At 50.4% G+C, this 19,291-nt stretch overlaps 2 protein-coding genes across 2 annotated transcripts; both read right to left on the reverse strand.

Moving 5' to 3' along the window:
• Nucleotides 1–151: 151 nt before the first annotated feature.
• On the reverse strand, nt 152–2,005 carry LOC135418395 (nascent polypeptide-associated complex subunit alpha, muscle-specific form-like). Its single transcript, XM_064663719.1, has 2 exons — nt 1,620–2,005; nt 152–1,457 (listed from the first exon to the last, which is right to left on the reverse strand). The coding sequence occupies exons 1-2, from the start codon at nt 1,717–1,719 to the stop codon at nt 424–426; spliced, it is 1,134 nt and encodes a 377-aa protein (XP_064519789.1). The 5' UTR covers nt 1,720–2,005; the 3' UTR covers nt 152–423.
• A 3,070-nt stretch (nt 2,006–5,075) lies between these two features.
• On the reverse strand, nt 5,076–7,164 carry LOC135418396 (nascent polypeptide-associated complex subunit alpha, muscle-specific form-like). The gene is made up of 2 exons (XM_064663735.1): nt 6,544–7,164; nt 5,076–6,381 (listed from the first exon to the last, which is right to left on the reverse strand). Exons 1-2 carry the CDS (start codon nt 6,641–6,643, stop codon nt 5,348–5,350), a joined length of 1,134 nt encoding a protein of 377 aa, XP_064519805.1. The 5' UTR covers nt 6,644–7,164; the 3' UTR covers nt 5,076–5,347.
• Nucleotides 7,165–19,291: the final 12,127 nt, after the last annotated feature.

Consider the following 19,291-nt stretch of genomic DNA (forward strand, 5'->3'; position numbering starts at 1 on the left):
CCTGCGTGAGTGCCTGCACCTGTGTCAGTGACGCAGGCCCGGGGTGCCCTTTGGGTGCCCTTGGTGCCCTTTGGGCCTTGGTGGATCTGCTTGGTGCCATTTGCTGGTGCCACCCTGCACTCCCTCCCCATTCCATGCAGACACAGGCAGGTGTTGGAATAAAATCTTTTATTGCGTAACCAGAAGAAAACTGTTAACTATATCTACGTCTACATCTATCCCTACATCTTCCCTACATCTCTATCTACATCTTCCCCACATAAACACCCTCCCTCCCTCCCACTGGGATAGATCCCCAAACGATCTATCCCTCCCACTGGCATAGATCCCCAAACGATCTATGCCTCAACCTGGGATAGGTCCCCAAACGACCTATCCCTCAAAGTGGGATAGATCCCCAAACGATCTATCCCTTTAAGAGGCCTAAGCCAGTCTTTCTGCCCCAGCCCCGGCTGCGGGAGCCTTGATCTTGCTGGCAGCCCCCGGCTCAGAGCCCCTCTTCCTCTTTGTCCCCCGCCTTTCCAGCTTGGTGTCGTGTGGGGGGACGCTGCTCTGCGGTGGTGGCAGGTCTGTCCCCACGTGCTGCTGGGAGTCCTGAGGCTTCGTGCCGATGGCGTGGCCGTGCCCCGTGCTCAGGACGGCCTGGGAAGGCTTGGGGACGCTGCAGGCCTTTTGGGGCATCTTCTTGGGCGGGCAGAGCGAGGGGATCTTGTGCTGGGGGCTGGTGCCGCTGGTGCTGCTGGTGCCCCCACGGTCCGTGGGCACGGGGACGCTGCTGCCATGATCCTGGCTGGTCCCTGCAGCCCCCGGGGAGCAACCCAAGTGCCCCTGAGTCCCCTTCGGCAGGACCTTCCCACGCGGCAGAGCACGGCTGGCTGGAGTCACCCCCGGGTCCCTGATGGCTTGGACCTGGAGTGCGGCTGAGTGGCTGGCAGTGGTGGGCCTGGGCGGGGAGGTGTCCTCCTCCATGGCGACATCACTGGCCAGCGAGAGGTCGCAGCCTCGAGGGGTGTCCTCCTCCATGGCGACGTCGCTGGCCAGCGAGAGGTCGCAGCCGCGGGGGGTGTCCTCCTCCATGGAGACATCGGTGGCCAGCGAGAGGTCGCAGCCGCGGGGGGCGTCCTCCTCCATGGAGACGTCACTGGCCAGGCTGATGTTAAGTGCCGGGGTGACGTCCACATCCATGGGGGTGCTCCCGTCTGGGGGGCTGCCACTGCCCAGGGGTGTGCCGGAGGTGTTGGCGGAACTGGCAGGGCTGCCCTGGGTGTGCCGCGCTGGTGGGACCGGGGCCACTGCTCTCCCCTGATGGCCGTAGGGCTGCAGTTGGCCCCGGGGGGCACTTTGGTCTGCCCCAGCCAGGGGCTTCCCACTGCCCTGGGGCCCCCCCCGGGCAGTTGGTGGAAGAGCAACACCAGGGCTGCTTGCCAGTGGGGCTGGTGGAGGCAGGTTGGCTGAGCCTGTGAGAAAGAGCAAACCCCAGAAGTCACATCCCAAGCTGGGGGTGTCAGGCGCTGAGAGGACTGAGGAGGAGGAGGAGGAGGGCGAGGTGCAGGGGAGGAAGGGCTGTGAATGTCCCCACCGCGCACCGCGGGGCTTTCGGGGTCAGGGTCTGTCCTCACCTTTGGGGCCGGAGCTTTGGGGCGAGCGGAAGAGCTGCACGAGCCGGGTCAGGGCTGATCTCCAGCTCGCAGAGCGGCGCCACAGAGCTGACAGGGCCATGGTCAGTCAGACTCGGTGGCCGGTCGCTTCTGTTGACTGGACACAGGTCTGGATGCTCCTCTTGGAGCATCTCCAGGGATGGAATGTTGGGCCTCCCATTGTGTCATAGAGACAGCAGTAATGCTGGGGCTTCCCTTGTTCTGCCCCACCCCCAACAGCTTTGCCAGCTCTTCATGGGCAGAGGAAGGGTTAACCAAAGAGCTCGAATCACATAACATCCTGCCTTGGAAGGGACCCACAAGGGTCGCCCAGTCCAACTCCTGGCCCTGCGCAGGACAGCACAGCCATCCCACCATGTGCCTGAGAGCATTGTCCAAAGGCTCCTTGAGCTCTGGCAGCCTTGGGGCCGTGACCACTGCCCTGGGCAGCCTGTTCCAGTGCCCGACCACCCTCCGGGGGAAGCACCTTTTCCTAATGTCCAACCTAAGCCTCCGCTGACCCAGCTCCAGCCATTGCCTCGGGTCCTGTCCCTGGTCCCACAGAGCAGAGATGGCCGCTGCCCCTTGGCAGGAAGCTGCAGCCCCCGATGAGATCTGACCTCAGTCTCCTCCGCTCCAGGCTCAACAGCCCCAGTGACCTCAGACCTCAAGTGCAAGGTCCTGCACCTGGGTCAGGGCTTGGCTGATGCCACCTGGCACAACATCAACTTGCAAATTTTGCAACACAACAGGGAGGACCAAGAAGGCTTTGGCTAAGAGAGACTATTTACAAGGGACTGGAGTGACAGACCCAGGGGCAATGGCTTCACACTGGCAGAGGGCAAGGTTAGATGGCATATCGGAAAGAAAGCCTTCCCTGGGAGAGTGGTGGGGCCCTGGCACAGGTTGTCCAGAGAAGCTGTGGCTGCCCCATCCCTGGAAGTGTTCAGGGCCAGGTTGGACGCGGCTTGGAGCAAGCTGGTCTAGCGGAAGGTGTCCCTGCCCGTGGCAGAGGGGTGGTTGGAAGCAGATGAGCTTTAGGGTCCCTTCCTTCCAACACGAACTGGTCTAGGAGTCTAGGAGTCTTGAAAAACAGGAGACTTCTGCAGAAGCCAGGAGGTGAATAAAAACATTTGCCACTTAAAGACAAAGTCTTGTTGCCAAGGGTCATCACCTGATTCTGGGGACTACTCTCATGACTTCTCACCACTGGAAGCTGACATTGCTGAAAGCGCTAGAAATTGACCTAAACCCAAACAATCCGACAAAAGCTCCCTGATGGAAGGATCCTGGAGCAAGCATATCATCCTGGAGGCGATGATAGGGCAATTTCTGCGCCTCTGCCGTAAACCTGTCAGTTCTGGCCCTACCCTGGAGAGTTTTTTTTCTGCTCTCCATTCCATGGGAAGACAAGTGTGGACAAGAAGAACAGGGTTCTGTCCGCTCAGGGTCAAAGGCGCTTTAGGTGTGTGCTGTGATCTGTTGGAGTTGAGCTCTTGTCTAGAAAACGAGGGCTTTCGGGACTGCTCGGCGTCTGGCTCCTCACGTGGAATCAGATGTTGCAAGCAGGCAAGGGTACGTCCAAGAGAGGTTCTGCCCACTTGAACTTCTGAACTTGTGGAGCTCTCCTGGCAGTTCTGGGCGTAGTGATTCCGTGGATGTCAATTGGCTGTTCTGGAGGAAAGCTGGGGATTAAAAGAAGTAGTGAGAGAACCAGACTGAAAATGGGTGAAAGTGTTGCAGAAAGTGAGGCTGGGCAGCAAGAGCTCAACAATAAGAACAAGGGTGTTTCCCATTCCCTGGCATTAGGAGAAGGACGAAGGGAAACAAGGAGCTCGGCCCCCGGCGAAAGACCCACCGGTGCAGTGTTTGAGGAGACAGGGTGTGCAGCAAATCAGGTGGTGGGCTTCGAGCAGTGAGGGAGGGGAAAATAGGATTTCAGGCAAGAAGGAAGAAGATCCCTGAAGAGGCTCAAGGCAGCTCTCCTCAGCTCCACGCTTCTAGTCTTACAGGCTGCCTTGCTTCCTCCTGCCACCATCCCGAGCTCCACTCTTAGCACTAGGAAGGTGCTCTTGCAAAGGGTGCAGTGCAGTCACGGTTCGCAGTGAGAAGCAAGAAGTCACTGGTTGTTCAGTTGTCAGTTCCCAAGAGGTACCGTTTGCCCGGAGACAGGGGGCCCAGTCAGCAGCCCAGAAGGTCTCAGGTGGCCACGTCCTCCCTTTTGAAGCGGCCTCCATTTTGAAAAATGTCAGTGGCCTTCCGAGCCACCTCATCGGGACGTAATGGGGGGCACAGAGTAGGCGTGTTGGGAAGCCTGTGAGCCCAGAGTATCTCAGCCAGTGGAGAAACGGGCAGGGAGCAGCGCTGCGGGCAAAGGGGCTAAAAGGGGGCTGCGACCTGCACTGAGCTGAGCGACCTCACTGCGGTTTGTCCAGTGAAGTCTCCCTTTTATTGCAATGAAAGTTTATTTTTTTTCGTCAGCTCCTCTATCTCCTGGCTATTTATGTGTTTCCCACTGGCTGGAATTTCAGACGACCACAATCCCATGGTCTCTACAGCCCCGGCTGTCCCGGACCTTCCCATCTCCAAGGAGGTCTTTGCTGTGTGTTCGTAAGAGGTGGAGCAGCACAGCATTCCTTTTGCTTGTCAGAGGCTCCAGCCCCCTGGGCCAGGAAGTTGCCGTCACCGCTTTCCGGGAACCTGCTGGACTGTTGGTGCTTGGCTGTGTTGCTTCTCCAGCTGCCGTCAGGGTAGTTGAAGTCTCCACGAGAACCAGGGACTGTGACTTGGAGGCTGCTTCAAGCTGCCTGTAGAGGTCTCCTCCACATCTTGCTCCTGCTCAGGGGGCCTGGAGCAAACCCCCACAGCAGTGTGCCCATTCCCAGCCTGCCCGCCCTTTGATCCTGACCCATCAACTCCTGAGTGGCTCGCCGTCCACCCCAAGACAGAGGTCGAGCCCTTCCGAGTGTCACCTCCCAGAGATCTACGGATGTCATCTCCCTGGGCCCCTGTGAGGCCCTGGATGTGGTTGCCAGCGCATTCTTCCCTCTCCCTTATGGGCCCTGTCCAATGCAGCCCCAGGGCAGCCCGGAGGAGCCCTGTCTGGGGCTGTGGTGGGGTCACTGGGAGCAGCCTTCCAAAGCCCCAGAGCGGGAGGATGGTGCCCAGGCTGTGCTCAGGGCTGCTTTGGGCGTGGGGCCGTCTGCGCGAGTCCTGCACGGGACCCATGTGTCCTGGCTGCCACGCCAAAGGGCTGCTTCCCCAGGCGAAGGGGGCAGGGGAGTGACCCTGCGTGAGTGCCTGCACCTGTGTCAGTGACGCAGGCCCGGGGTGCCCTTTGGGTGCCCTTGGTGCCCTTTGGGCCTTGGTGGATCTGCTTGGTGCCATTTGCTGGTGCCACCCTGCACTCCCTCCCCATTCCATGCAGACACAGGCAGGTGTTGGAATAAAATCTTTTATTGCGTAACCAGAAGAAAACTGTTAACTATATCTACGTCTACATCTATCCCTACATCTTCCCTACATCTCTATCTACATCTTCCCCACATAAACACCCTCCCTCCCTCCCACTGGGATAGATCCCCAAACGATCTATCCCTCCCACTGGCATAGATCCCCAAACGATCTATGCCTCAACCTGGGATAGGTCCCCAAACGACCTATCCCTCAAAGTGGGATAGATCCCCAAACGATCTATCCCTTTAAGAGGCCTAAGCCAGTCTTTCTGCCCCAGCCCCGGCTGCGGGAGCCTTGATCTTGCTGGCAGCCCCCGGCTCAGAGCCCCTCTTCCTCTTTGTCCCCCGCCTTTCCAGCTTGGTGTCGTGTGGGGGGACGCTGCTCTGCGGTGGTGGCAGGTCTGTCCCCACGTGCTGCTGGGAGTCCTGAGGCTTCGTGCCGATGGCGTGGCCGTGCCCCGTGCTCAGGACGGCCTGGGAAGGCTTGGGGACGCTGCAGGCCTTTTGGGGCATCTTCTTGGGCGGGCAGAGCGAGGGGATCTTGTGCTGGGGGCTGGTGCCGCTGGTGCTGCTGGTGCCCCCACGGTCCGTGGGCACGGGGACGCTGCTGCCATGATCCTGGCTGGTCCCTGCAGCCCCCGGGGAGCAACCCAAGTGCCCCTGAGTCCCCTTCGGCAGGACCTTCCCACGCGGCAGAGCACGGCTGGCTGGAGTCACCCCCGGGTCCCTGATGGCTTGGACCTGGAGTGCGGCTGAGTGGCTGGCAGTGGTGGGCCTGGGCGGGGAGGTGTCCTCCTCCATGGCGACATCACTGGCCAGCGAGAGGTCGCAGCCTCGAGGGGTGTCCTCCTCCATGGCGACGTCGCTGGCCAGCGAGAGGTCGCAGCCGCGGGGGGTGTCCTCCTCCATGGAGACATCGGTGGCCAGCGAGAGGTCGCAGCCGCGGGGGGCGTCCTCCTCCATGGAGACGTCACTGGCCAGGCTGATGTTAAGTGCCGGGGTGACGTCCACATCCATGGGGGTGCTCCCGTCTGGGGGGCTGCCACTGCCCAGGGGTGTGCCGGAGGTGTTGGCGGAACTGGCAGGGCTGCCCTGGGTGTGCCGCGCTGGTGGGACCGGGGCCACTGCTCTCCCCTGATGGCCGTAGGGCTGCAGTTGGCCCCGGGGGGCACTTTGGTCTGCCCCAGCCAGGGGCTTCCCACTGCCCTGGGGCCCCCCCCGGGCAGTTGGTGGAAGAGCAACACCAGGGCTGCTTGCCAGTGGGGCTGGTGGAGGCAGGTTGGCTGAGCCTGTGAGAAAGAGCAAACCCCAGAAGTCACATCCCAAGCTGGGGGTGTCAGGCGCTGAGAGGACTGAGGAGGAGGAGGAGGAGGGCGAGGTGCAGGGGAGGAAGGGCTGTGAATGTCCCCACCGCGCACCGCGGGGCTTTCGGGGTCAGGGTCTGTCCTCACCTTTGGGGCCGGAGCTTTGGGGCGAGCGGAAGAGCTGCACGAGCCGGGTCAGGGCTGATCTCCAGCTCGCAGAGCGGCGCCACAGAGCTGACAGGGCCATGGTCAGTCAGACTCGGTGGCCGGTCGCTTCTGTTGACTGGACACAGGTCTGGATGCTCCTCTTGGAGCATCTCCAGGGATGGAATGTTGGGCCTCCCATTGTGTCATAGAGACAGCAGTAATGCTGGGGCTTCCCTTGTTCTGCCCCACCCCCAACAGCTTTGCCAGCTCTTCATGGGCAGAGGAAGGGTTAACCAAAGAGCTCGAATCACATAACATCCTGCCTTGGAAGGGACCCACAAGGGTCGCCCAGTCCAACTCCTGGCCCTGCGCAGGACAGCACAGCCATCCCACCATGTGCCTGAGAGCGTTGTCCAAAGGCTCCTTGAGCTCTGGCAGCCTTGGGGCCGTGACCACTGCCCTGGGCAGCCTGTTCCAGTGCCCGACCACCCTCCGGGGGAAGCACCTTTTCCTAATGTCCAACCTAAGCCTCCGCTGACCCAGCTCCGGCCATTGCCTCGGGTCCTGTCCCTGGTCCCACAGAGCAGAGATGGCCGCTGCCCCTTGGCAGGAAGCTGCAGCCCCCGATGAGATCTGACCTCAGTCTCCTCCGCTCCAGGCTCAACAGCCCCAGTGACCTCAGACCTCAAGTGCAAGGTCCTGCACCTGGGTCAGGGCTTGGCTGATGCCACCTGGCACAACATCAACTTGCAAATTTTGCAACACAACAGGGAGGACCAAGAAGGCTTTGGCTAAGAGAGACTATTTACAAGGGACTGGAGTGACAGACCCAGGGGCAATGGCTTCACACTGGCAGAGGGCAGGGTTAGATGGCATATCGGAAAGAAAGCCTTCCCTGGGAGAGTGGTGGGGCCCTGGCACAGGTTGTCCAGAGAAGCTGTGGCTGCCCCATCCCTGGAAGTGTTCAGGGCCAGGTTGGACGCGGCTTGGAGCAAGCTGGTCTAGCGGAAGGTGTCCCTGCCCGTGGCAGAGGGGTGGTTGGAAGCAGATGAGCTTTAGGGTCCCTTCCTTCCAACACGAACTGGTCTAGGAGTCTAGGAGTCTTGAAAAACAGGAGACTTCTGCAGAAGCCAGGAGGTGAATAAAAACATTTGCCACTTAAAGACAAAGTCTTGTTGCCAAGGGTCATCACCTGATTCTGGGGACTACTCTCATGACTTCTCACCACTGGAAGCTGACATTGCTGAAAGCGCTAGAAATTGACCTAAACCCAAACAATCCGACAAAAGCTCCCTGATGGAAGGATCCTGGAGCAAGCATATCATCCTGGAGGCGATGATAGGGCAATTTCTGCGCCTCTGCCGTAAACCTGTCAGTTCTGGCCCTACCCTGGAGAGTTTTTTTTCTGCTCTCCATTCCATGGGAAGACAAGTGTGGACAAGAAGAACAGGGTTCTGTCCGCTCAGGGTCAAAGGCGCTTTAGGTGTGTGCTGTGATCTGTTGGAGTTGAGCTCTTGTCTAGAAAATGAGGGGAAAAAAGTTTTTCAGGCAAGAAGGAAGAAGATCCCTTAAGAGGCTCGAGCAGCTCTCCTCAGCTCCAGAGTTCTAATTTTACATGCTGCCTTGCTTCTTCTTCCCGCAATCCTGAACTCCTCAGTCTCCTGGTGTCCACAGCCAAGGTTGTCCCTGACCTTCCTACTTCCAGGGAGTTCTTTCTTCTGTGTTAGCATGAGGTGGAACAGCACAGCATTCCTTGTGTAATCCTCCTCTCCCAGTCTTAGGAAGTTTTAACCTAATGACATGAGAAGAATCCATATATGCTGCTTACTGCTACAGGGAGAAAATGTATGTGGCTAAAGGTCAACTGGAACTGAATTTTCCAGAATGTGTGGTGCAAGAAATTATTTTTTTCAAATATGTTATTAGCAGGAGGCAGTATTGAAATGTTATTGCCCCACTATTAGATGGGGATGGTCACCTTGGAAACAGGGCCAGAGAGGAGGCATAGGTGTTTTACGCTTTCTTTGCCTCTGTCTTCCACACAGATGATGAGGTCCTGGTCTCAAAGACCATGACTACAGGAATTATCAACTCCGAGTGGACCCTGAAATTGTGTGCGATCTTCTGCTTCAGCTGGATTCCTGCAAATCTATGGAGTCTGATGGAATTCATCCCAGAATCTTCAAATAGCTGGCTGTTATCATCATGCAACCTCTCTCAGTGATTTTTGAGCAATCTTGGGAATCTGGAGACGTCCCAGGTGGATGAAAGCTGGCAAAAGTTTTCCTGATTTTCAAGACAGGCAAGAAGGAGAATGCTGGAAACTACAGGCCTTCAGTTTCACTTCAGTGCCTGGTAAAATTATGGAAAAGATCATTCTGGGAAGTATTGAAAAACTCATGAAAGACAAGGGAAGCCTGTTGATGCAATCTGCTGGATTTCTGTAAAGCTTTCGATACTGTCTCTCACAGGATCCTTCTGGACAAAATGTCCAGCACAGCTGGATAAACACATCATGTGGTGGGTGAGCAATTGACTCACGGGTCGAGTACAGAGGGTGATATTGAGTGGGGTAACATTAGACTGGTGCCTTGTCACTAGTTGGTTTCCACAGGGCTCCATCATGGGCCCTGTGCTCTTCAACATCTTCATAAATTATTTGGGCATGGGACTGGAAAGGACACTAAGCACACTTGCAGATGACACAAAACTGGGAGGAGCTGTTGACTCCCTTAAAACCAAGATGGCCCTGGAGAGAGACGTTGACAAATTAGAGGACTGGGCAATCACCAGCCAGATGCATTTCAACAAAAGGAAGTGCTGGATTCTCCACCTGGAATGGGGCAACCCAGGATGTACATATGGACTGGGGAATGAGATGCTGGAAAGCAGTACCATGGAAAGGGACCTACCTGGGGATCCTAGTCAATGACAAGTGTAATATGAGTCAGCAGTGCCCTGGCAGCCAGGAGGGCCAACCGTGTCCTGGGGGGCATCAGGCAAAGCATTGCCAGCCAGCCAAGGGAGGGGATTTTCCTGCTCTGCTCTGCACTGGTGAGGCCACAATGTTGTGGCAGTTTTGGGTACCACAATATAAGAAAGATATTAAGCTATTAGAGAGTGTCCAAAGGAGGGCAAAGAGGATGGTGAAGGGCCTTGAGGGGAAATTGTGTGAGGAGTTGCTGAGTTCACTTGGTCTGTTCAGCCTGGAGAAGAGGAGACTGAGGGAAGACTTCATTGCAGTCTACAAATTCTGTGTGAGGGGAAGCAAATGGACAGGCACTGATCTCTTCTCTGTGGTGAGCGGTGACAGAACCTGAGGGAATGGCCTGAAGTTGCGTCAGGGGAGGTTTAGGTTGGATATTAGAAAGAGGTTCTCTACCCAGAGGGTGGTTGGGCACTGGAACAGGCTCCCCAGGGAAGTGGTCACAGCACCAACCTGCCAGAGTTCAAGCAGCTTTTGAATGATACTCTCAGGCACATGTTGTAACTCTTGGGGCTGATCCTGTGCAGGGCTAAGAGTTGGACTCAATGATCCTTGTGGGTCCCTTCCAACTCAGCATATTCTGTGATTCTGTGATACGCGTGGTGTTTTCTCTGTTCAAAATGCATATATTAATTACACAGCTTTTCTTCCAGCCTTTAGAGAAGTGGGGGTTTGTTGTTTCATTTTGGTTTTTTAACAGGAAGAGCATGCTATTCCCTGTCTCTAAAAAGAAAGGTTTGGTGAGCAAAGCCTGCTGAGAGAGAATTGAAGGAGTGTGTCTTTTGGAAGCAGTGAGATTTTTTGCTTTCCAAGTGCCCTCTCTTTGCAGACCCTGGGAGATGCTGTTACCTCAAGGAGCCTGAGTTTCCTCCTGGATGTTGACTCTCAAAGGGAGCTAACAGGCATACAGGATGTGTAATCAGTGGAGCTGGATAAAACAAGGAGTGACCCAATTTGCCAGTGCAGACACATTAGGCAGCTACTGCCTTAATTACCTACTGGGTGTCTCAGGTTAGGTGATGTGACATTTTCCCAGTAATTACAATTTTCTAGGCTCCAATTCACTTTTTGGTGGGCTTATCAAGGCCTCCTAGATAAAATATGCATGAGCACATCTTGCCCATCCCCCACAACTAGGCTTCTACCAACAGGTTAGCGGGCATCTTGGTGTAGTTGGCAGCATTGGAAATGTTTTCCATCCTTGCTGCAGCAATGTGATGGGAGAGAGCTTACTTGTAAGAGTCCATTAGGCTTGCTCTTGGTACTATTTTCTTGATCTGATTTCACCCATATTTTACTGGAAAATGGTACGAAACAAAGACAGGACTAAGGCATAGCCTTTAAGAAAATGCAGACAGACAAGATTATAAATGCTTTATTTATTTTTTTATTTGTCTCATTCCTGAAGCTGCCTTCATCAATTTCTGTAAGAAAACATTTGTTAGTTTTAGTAGTATTACAGTAGCATTGAGTTAATGACTTTTAGAAAACGGTTACAGAGATATCTGTTTGTCTCTGTGTGTGTATGAGAAAGAGAAGTATGCCATCTATATAAAACATTCTGTCTGTAGCTGTAGCCAGTTAGTGTCAGAAGACTATTTGTAAACTCAGTTGTACTCGGTGCTAACATTGATTTCTTGGCTGAATTATTTTGCAATAGGATAAACCCACTAATTGTGCATCTAAATAAAGTTGAGTTTTAACAAATTGAATTACTTTTATTTTACCTTGGATGATAATTTATTGACACAAATAGAACTCTTTAATTAAATTTGGCATAACCAGGTCTGCCAAGGACAAATTAAACCCTTTTGCCATGTAATTTTTGTAGGTTTTTTTTTATATTTTAGACCCTCCTGATATTCGTAGATTAAATTGTGTTTATTACAGCTGTACAGACAGTCAGTTATTTTGACTGCACAGTTCTTAAGGATCCCATATGGATTTAGAATAGATCTTCTATGAAGAAGGACTATTAATTTATAATTTCTCATTAAATACATTAGAGATTGAAATCCACTGTTGCTATTCTGGAAATAGATATCCTAATTCAGGAGTACCAAGCCTGCAATTTGTTAAAATGGAAGGAAAGCAAGGAGGACAGACTTAACATTTATCACCATATCTCAAGAGTTCAGATCTCAATAAAGCTGGGAATGTTTAGTAGATTAAAAAAAAAAAAAAGGTGCAGTATCACCAGTGCTCTTAGGGAAGGTGAAGACTCGGGATGTCAACTAGGGGTGTTATCTACACCTCTACAGAGATTGCTTCACCTAGAGAAGAAGCTAAGGAGGTGGTCCTGTCTTATGCAGTAGGCATAGCAGTGTGATAATCCTTGTTGGTCCCTGTGATCATCTTCTTAGTGAAGTGCAAAGGAAACTTGAACCAGAATGTGAAGAAAGGTCCGTAAGTCAGTTTACGTGTCAAAGAGTGAGGCTGACATGACTGCTGGTCTGCTCTGCAGGACAGACCTCAAGAGGTCTCCACTAGCACCTCAGATCCGCAGCAGTGAGTGCAGCCAACCCACTGTCTCGAACAGCTGTCATTGTCTCCAAGCAAGCAGACGAAGAACTAAGAACCCTTCTCATGAACGATTAGCAGATACCTCCTTGCTCACTAATATGCCTGCAAGATCAGGAATGGAGGGGAAAAAAGCTTTTAAATTGACTTCTTCGTTTCATATTTTGGACAAGAGGACAGGGTTTAAAGTCTGATTTTGTTATTGTGCTTCACTCAAAATAATGACGCATTTTTAAGTTGATTCCTACATTCACATTGTGTTTAGATCTTACAGTCTTGTGTTGTACAAGTACACATTGGTACTACATCCAGATATTTATATTCAGAATAAAAGAAAAAAATTGCAGTTAAAACCAACCAAGAAACAAAGAAACAAAGATACATGCAATATCAGAGCAGACATATCAGACTTCAGTTAAGGTTTCACCCTTCCTAATTTTGCAAACGTATTGCTAAATCATTTCCAAACAATAAGATATCTGATTTCGTCTATTCATGGGTGGGAGCTGGACGGGGGGAGGGGAGTGGAAACCCACAACAAAATAACAACCAATCAACTAAAACCCCCACAACACCATCACCAACAAAACCATGAACAAACAAAAATTCCACCCCCCAAAAAAAGAGTGACTTTGCTGCAACTTGGTTCAGGGAATGGCCTATTTGGTTTGTAGGGATATTGCTCAAGCAGGCTAGAATGTCTGAAAACCTTCCCTGAGATAAATAGGGCAGTAGAATTTGGGACTATACTGAAATGTACAGATTTATTCACATAAACACATTAGGGTGTTTGAGGGTCACTGATTACTGTTATTTTCTACTCGTAGCATGCTTTTCTTGCCTTCTTCCAGTGTATAACTTCATTTTTAAGCATTTCTTGTGCTGTTCACTGTCTTTCCTTAAGTAATATAGCAGACAGAAACCATCAAGCAGCTCAAAACACCCTCCTTAGGTTTTCAGAATACAGTTACTAGCCAAGGAAAAGCACAACTTCTTCCCTCCTTTACCCATCTAGTGCCTGCTCTGTAAGGATGACAACTGTCAGTGCCTAGGCTGACAGGGTACTAAGATGGTAGTTGTCTTTATGAGAGAGGAATTCATATTTGTCTGACTTTAAGAATTTTTATTCCCTTGGTTTCTACCTTATTTTTGAAACGGGCTATATACCTGCGTTTGGCAACAGAGATGAGGGAGAAAGCAAGGGTGAGGAAAGAAATCATAAACAAGGCAGTTCAAGACAATCCCTTGTTGTGAGCTTTCCTACTTTGACACATGCTCATTTATTTTATAATACAGCAATTGAAGTTGATTGCTTTGGCTGCTCTTGCTCCTGGTTCTTGGTTCCTGTCCTGACTTCTGGAGCACTGGGAAGAGTCTACCTCCTGCCAAGCTTGCAGGCACAGAACAGGTGAGGTCGCCAGCATCGTCTGAACTCTGAAAAGCTAGTCCTCTGCTGGGCACATGAGGGGAGTTGGGGCTCAGGTGAGATGGCAAGGCTGCCAACTCCTGCTGGGGGTTCAGGGGAGTGAATGGCACAAAATGGATATGGAAAGCCAAGGTTGATGCTCAATCTGTTGTTTTTTAAAAAGCAACAGTTTAAGAATTTAATATAAATGGGGAGAAGCCAAACCAAACATATTCTTTCCCGAACAGGTGTAACATAAAGTTCTGGAAAATTTCTAAAGATATCTCATCTATAACACCTAGAAGAGAAATTTTTAACTATCTGCTGGCACTCAGTGGGTAGGTAGCAGCTGTTGTCTGCTTGTTGGTCTTTTCTCTCTTTAAGGTCTGTCTTCTCACATGATTCTCCCTGTGACCTGTTAACAACTTAATGTTGTCATTCAGGTTCAGCTACTGTGCTGCATCCTGTGTTGGACACTGCACTTTGAGCAGAGCATAGACTGATTGAAGAAGGTCCAGGAGTCCATGAGCTAAGTCTTCTAAAGAAATACTGAACTAACTTGAATTGAGTGAGATATATGATAATCACCTTCAAGACTGTAAGAAGCTACCGTGAGAGAGGAAGGAAATACAGTCACAGAACCACAGAATTCATGAGATTGGCAGGGACCTCTGGAGATCATCTAATTTAAGAACCTCTTATGAGTAGGGTCAGCTAAAGAAGGTTGCTCAGGGCCATTACTTTTGCATTTTGAATATCTCCAAAGACAAAGAAACCACAACCTCTCAGGAAAACCTGTGCCAGTGTTCAATCACCCTAAGATTTTGTTCCTATATTTAAATGGAATTTCATGTATCTCGATCTGTTCACATTTCTTCTTGTCCTGTCACTGAGAAGAGTGAGGGCATGACAGAGAAGAGTCTGACTCTGTCTTCTATATTCCTCCCATCAGGTTTTTACACACATGGAGAGGATCCTTCTGAACTTTTCCTTCTCCAGGTTGAACAGACCCAGTTCTCTCAGCCTGTCCTCATATGTCAGATGCTCCCATCCCTTAATCATCTTCGTGGCTCATCACCGGACTCACTCCAGTATACACACATCTCTTTTTTACTGGAAGCCCAGGCATGGACGGAGCACTCCAGATATGCCTCATCAGGTCTGAGAAGAGGTGAAGGATCACCTCCCTTGATCTTTTGCTATTACCATTCTTTTATACGAAGTCACTTGGCTAACCCAAGATCAACTTGGTGTCCACCAGAAACCCCATGTCCTTTTCTGCAAAGCTGCTTTCCATCCATTTATCCCCCAGCATCTACTGGGGCATGGGGGCATTACTTCCCAGGGTCAGGATTTTGCTCTTCCTTTAGTTGAACTTTGTGAGATTCCCATCAGCCCATTTCTCCAGCCTCTTGCAGTCCCTCTGAAGGCCTCCGCAAACATCTGGTGCATCAGCTGCTTCCTTAAGTTTTGTGTCATCTGGAGACTTGCTGAGGGTACACTCAGTCCCAGTGTTGAGGTGATTAATGAAGATGTTAAGCAGTACAGGCCCTTGCATCAGCCCCTGGGGCTCACTGCTGCTCAGTGGCCTCCAGTTGTACTTCATTCCACTGACTACAATCCTTTCAGCCTGGCAGTTCAGCCAGTTTTCGGTTCATCTCATTGACCACTTCTCTAGCCTGAACTTTACCAGTTGTTCTTCATATAACTATTTGTCAGCTCTGTAGTTGGTAGGACAAGAAGTCAAATTGCAGCAAGAGACATTAATATTAGGCAAAATAAAAGAGCTTTCCAATGTTTTTGACAGTGAAGCACTGGGATAGGTTTTGTGAGGAGATGGTAGCTGGAATAGATGATCCAGTAAGATTATCTCCAGACTTTTTTTCTTTGATCCTTAAGAACATTTTCAGAAGCATCAACTGTGTGTATTTCTCTCTCAGAATGAGCTAAAATGGAACTTGATTGGCTGAATGCTCACAGGGACTGCTCATGAAGAGGGAGAGGGATAAAGAAATGGAAGGACAGTTTCAGTTTAGTGCAGATGTACACCCTGAAGTGGGAATTACCTCAGCCCACGTTGCCATGAGTTGGATGTCAGGAGTTTAAGTTCAGACTCCTTGGTCTACAGGAGATTTTTTTTTTTTGTTCAGACTTGAACTATTCCCATATGCTTTAAGCATCTTAGCTAAGTATTAGCTACTAGTGCATTTCAGCATATCAACCATCATTGTTTATTTGCCAGATTAAATATAATCACATGAGTTTAAAAGAGAGGAACACAGAAATAACCATTATGGCTATCCTTCTGTGGAGAACGATAGAGACTGGGGCTTGGGAATAAAATTCTTTTCTTTTTTCCCTCACATGGACGCAGGAGTGCCTGTGTCTGTGGCCCAGATAGAAGAGCGATTGTCATCAGCAGGAGAAGCTGGATGTTCAGATTGCCCTGCAGTCAAGGGATGTACTGCTGGTGCCTATAAATAGAAAACCTCTCTCTCTCAGAGCACCGCTGCAGCTGATAAGGTGGATATAAACAAACATGGAGCACAAGGGTGCAGCTGAATCTGATGAAGGCAAACACATCTTTACTTCAGTGGAAGTCCAGTAGACTTCAGTCCACACCTTCATGCGTCATTTACATCCTCCCCAGGCTTGCAAGATAGGGGTTCCTTCTTCAGACTTAATGGCTTTCCTGGACTGTAAATATGGCATGGTTTCTGCACCAGCCTACTGGAAGATGGCTCCACATAGCTAGCTCTCTGCTTTCTTTGCAATAGCTTCCCTTGAGCTGCATGTTTCACAGAACTGCCCAGTCCTCACTCTCTTATTCCTTTAAAAATTTGTCCAGGTCCAGGAATAAGATAAGCAAAGAAAGTGCAGAGCTGCCTTCCCTCTCTGATTCCTATATGAGGTAAATGGGCATCTGGGCAGCCATGGATCAGGCCAACGGGTTGTGAAAAGAGGCAGGAGGAGACACTGCCCAATAAAAAACTGTGGATAGAAACATTGTCCACTATGTTATGCAATTTCTTTTTAGAAGGGGAAACACAAAGTTAGATATGTTGGTTTGGAGGCAAACTGGTTGGATTGTGGTGCAGGAGCAGATGGCACAGGATGAGGTTTTCTTAGCTCTGACCCAAAGTTTTGGTACAAGTTGGGGTGCATGTGACAGAAAGGGGTGGCAGATTTTCTTAAGGGACTCTGAATCAGAAGTGATTCATAGCTTTTGAGGTACTCGGATATTTCATATGAGTGCCATAAAATGACTTGAAAAGCAATAAATGTGAAATATGAGACTGGATGAAAAGGAAAGAACAACATAGTGATCCACCCACTTTTTATGGACTGAAGAGACCGTTATGGCAATTCAGTAAGACTTCACCCATAGCACAGGCTTCGGGACTTCACTGAACTGAATTCCTACTTCAAGAATAAGCAAGAGCTGTTATTGAACTAGAGCACATCTTTCAAGAGAAACAGACCAACTTTATCTTAGATGGAGAATGGAATAGGAGAATCCACCACTGCCCCGGTAAGTTGTTCCTTCTCTATTAAATATACATTACTAGTTCTTATTTGTCTTATTTGTATGGCTTGTAACAGTCTGATTTATTTCATGTTAGTGTGCTGGCTAGAGGGGCATGCTGTTTTCTTAACTCTGTCTCCTGGGCATGGGACTCTGAGCATCACTAAAGGCTTTGCATAGAGTTTTCATTTATTATGTTAACTCACTCCCTTGAGCCCTAAAGCCCTGGGTTAACCAGGATGCCCCTGAGCTCTCTCTAACTCCTGATTCTGGGTGAGTACCTGGGCTGTGACCTCGTTTTGCATGGAGGTGCACACAGGCTGCCCCTGCCACCACTCACTATGCTCTGCTTCTGCACCAGAAAAGACCAGGTGAACTAACTGGGGAGAAAGCATCTTCATCTGCTCCCCAAGGAAGATGGGAAGGGTATGGGGACCCTGTGATGTACCACAGGATGTGTACATGTACAGGGTTGGGCTAGGTGGATGCACAGAATATCCCACATTAACAAATGCTCAGCAATCTGTGAGCCTTCCCCTGTGAACCCCATCTCCAGATACACTGTCTCAGGGCTGGTCTTGCTAGTGCCAAGCACAGCAGTAATGAAACTTTCTGAGGTAAAATGACAAGCAAATGTTTTGCAGTTTTCTCTCTAGATTTGATTTTGATTTCATTTGAATGGTTCTATGCCTAATTGCTTGCCTATAGTGAAAACTTAATGTGTTGATTTTCCAAGGGCTACAGAGCAGCACTTGGAGAACAATCAGTCAGATGTTTTGTCACATCCCAGGCAGCCCTAACAGCATTTGCCTGAAATGAAATGTAACATCTCTACACTGCAGGCAATATTTTTGCTGATAATGCTTCTACATATCTTGCTTAATAAAAATAGATCCCTCCTTTTTTCGTTTAGACATCAGTTAAAGGCAAAACCAAATCCTCACTTTCATTAAGATGACAGAGGACAAAATTGAAAGATGAAGTTGTTCTCCACATTTGACTGCGGTCACATCAGGTCTCAGACTTGATCCTAAGCCATCTGCTAATTGCTGCAGTTTTGCAATCAAGTATTGTGAAGATAATTTAGTCTGGAAGAAGCTGTTGGAACATGGATTCGTCCTTGGAAGTCACATAGCATCTCCGTTAATGGGTACTGCAGATTGCTAAGCTGCTCCAGCCTGCTTTGCCACAGGATAAATTCTGATAGTGTCCTGTCTTTTAAAGACTAACATGCTGGGGTGCTGAGTAGATTTGGAAAATACTGCAAACTAAGGAAAGCTCTGAGACCATCTGTCCTTAATACCTGTAGGGACACAGAACCTGCAGATTTGATGGTCAAGCACCCCAGAGCACCCAGGAATTCCATATCAGAGCACGCCAGCAATTTGCCTGACAGCATGTGGGAACTGCTTTGCCAGGCAGTTGTGGGGCACATAGGGCAGGGGATATGGGGTAGGCCATGCTTTGCTGTGTTCTGGTGGTTTCTTTGTCCTGCAGCTGCCAAAGCCCAAAATGCAGCACCGCTCTGCACCCCAAACCACTGCCAAACACACTAAGAAAAAGGCAGAAACTAAATGCAGAGTGTATTCAAGGCAAAGAGGGATGTTCCGATTACTGAAATCCTCTGTGTGCCCCTTTGAATGCAGCAGCAGCAACAGCACAAAGCATTCCTGGACCTGCTGTACCAGCCTCCTTGGGGGCCTTTGTCCTAGGCACAGGTCTGTCAAGGGTATTAGAAACATCAGACTAAAAAAACCATGATGGAATGATGGGCACTGATGTGTCATCATCTTCTGCTGTTATAACCAGTGCTGTTATGATCTCCATTACTCTGATGCCCCATTTGACTCAGTCTTTTAAGGTACATGTCCTCACAGCACCCTGGTGAGAGAAGGGAAGGGCTGCAGATGGGCACAGACACCATGTCTGTGTTAATAATAGTAACAAACATTCCCAGAGCTGTCTGGTGCCCCCAAGGCCAGAAGCATCATGTGGGCTGTGGTGGTTTACAGCGTCACCCCTAAATGGGACGACAATTTAGTAGGCACAGGCCGTAGCATGAACTGTGTCCAATGGGGAGGCCACATGCCTGTTGCACATCCACCAGTCTCCTCTGTCCTGCCCTGTGCTTGATACACCAAGACATCCTCAAGCTCTGAAAACTGGGATCTGCAGGCTTCACCCCCAAGTTAGTAGTTTCTGGTTAAGTGAGTACTGCTTCTGCTTTTGCAACCTGTAGAAGATGATGCTTTGGTGCTTTTGCTGTTTCCCCAGGCCCAGGTGGAAGGGAACAGCTGCCTCCTTTGGGCTG

Source organism: Pseudopipra pipra, chromosome 1 (genome assembly GCF_036250125.1).
Source record: "Pseudopipra pipra isolate bDixPip1 chromosome 1, bDixPip1.hap1, whole genome shotgun sequence".
Classification (NCBI taxonomy): Eukaryota; Metazoa; Chordata; class Aves; order Passeriformes; family Pipridae; genus Pseudopipra; species Pseudopipra pipra.

Coding starts and splice junctions, on each gene's coding strand:
- LOC135418395 (XM_064663719.1), bottom strand. CDS start 1,719: ATGGCCCTGTCAGCTCTGTGGCGCCGCTCTGCGAGCTGGAGATCAGCC. Junction 1,458..1,619: donor CCAAAGCTCCGGCCCCAAAG/GTGAGGACAGAC, acceptor TCTTTCTCACAG/GCTCAGCCAACCTGCCTCCA.
- LOC135418396 (XM_064663735.1), bottom strand. CDS start 6,643: ATGGCCCTGTCAGCTCTGTGGCGCCGCTCTGCGAGCTGGAGATCAGCC. Junction 6,382..6,543: donor CCAAAGCTCCGGCCCCAAAG/GTGAGGACAGAC, acceptor TCTTTCTCACAG/GCTCAGCCAACCTGCCTCCA.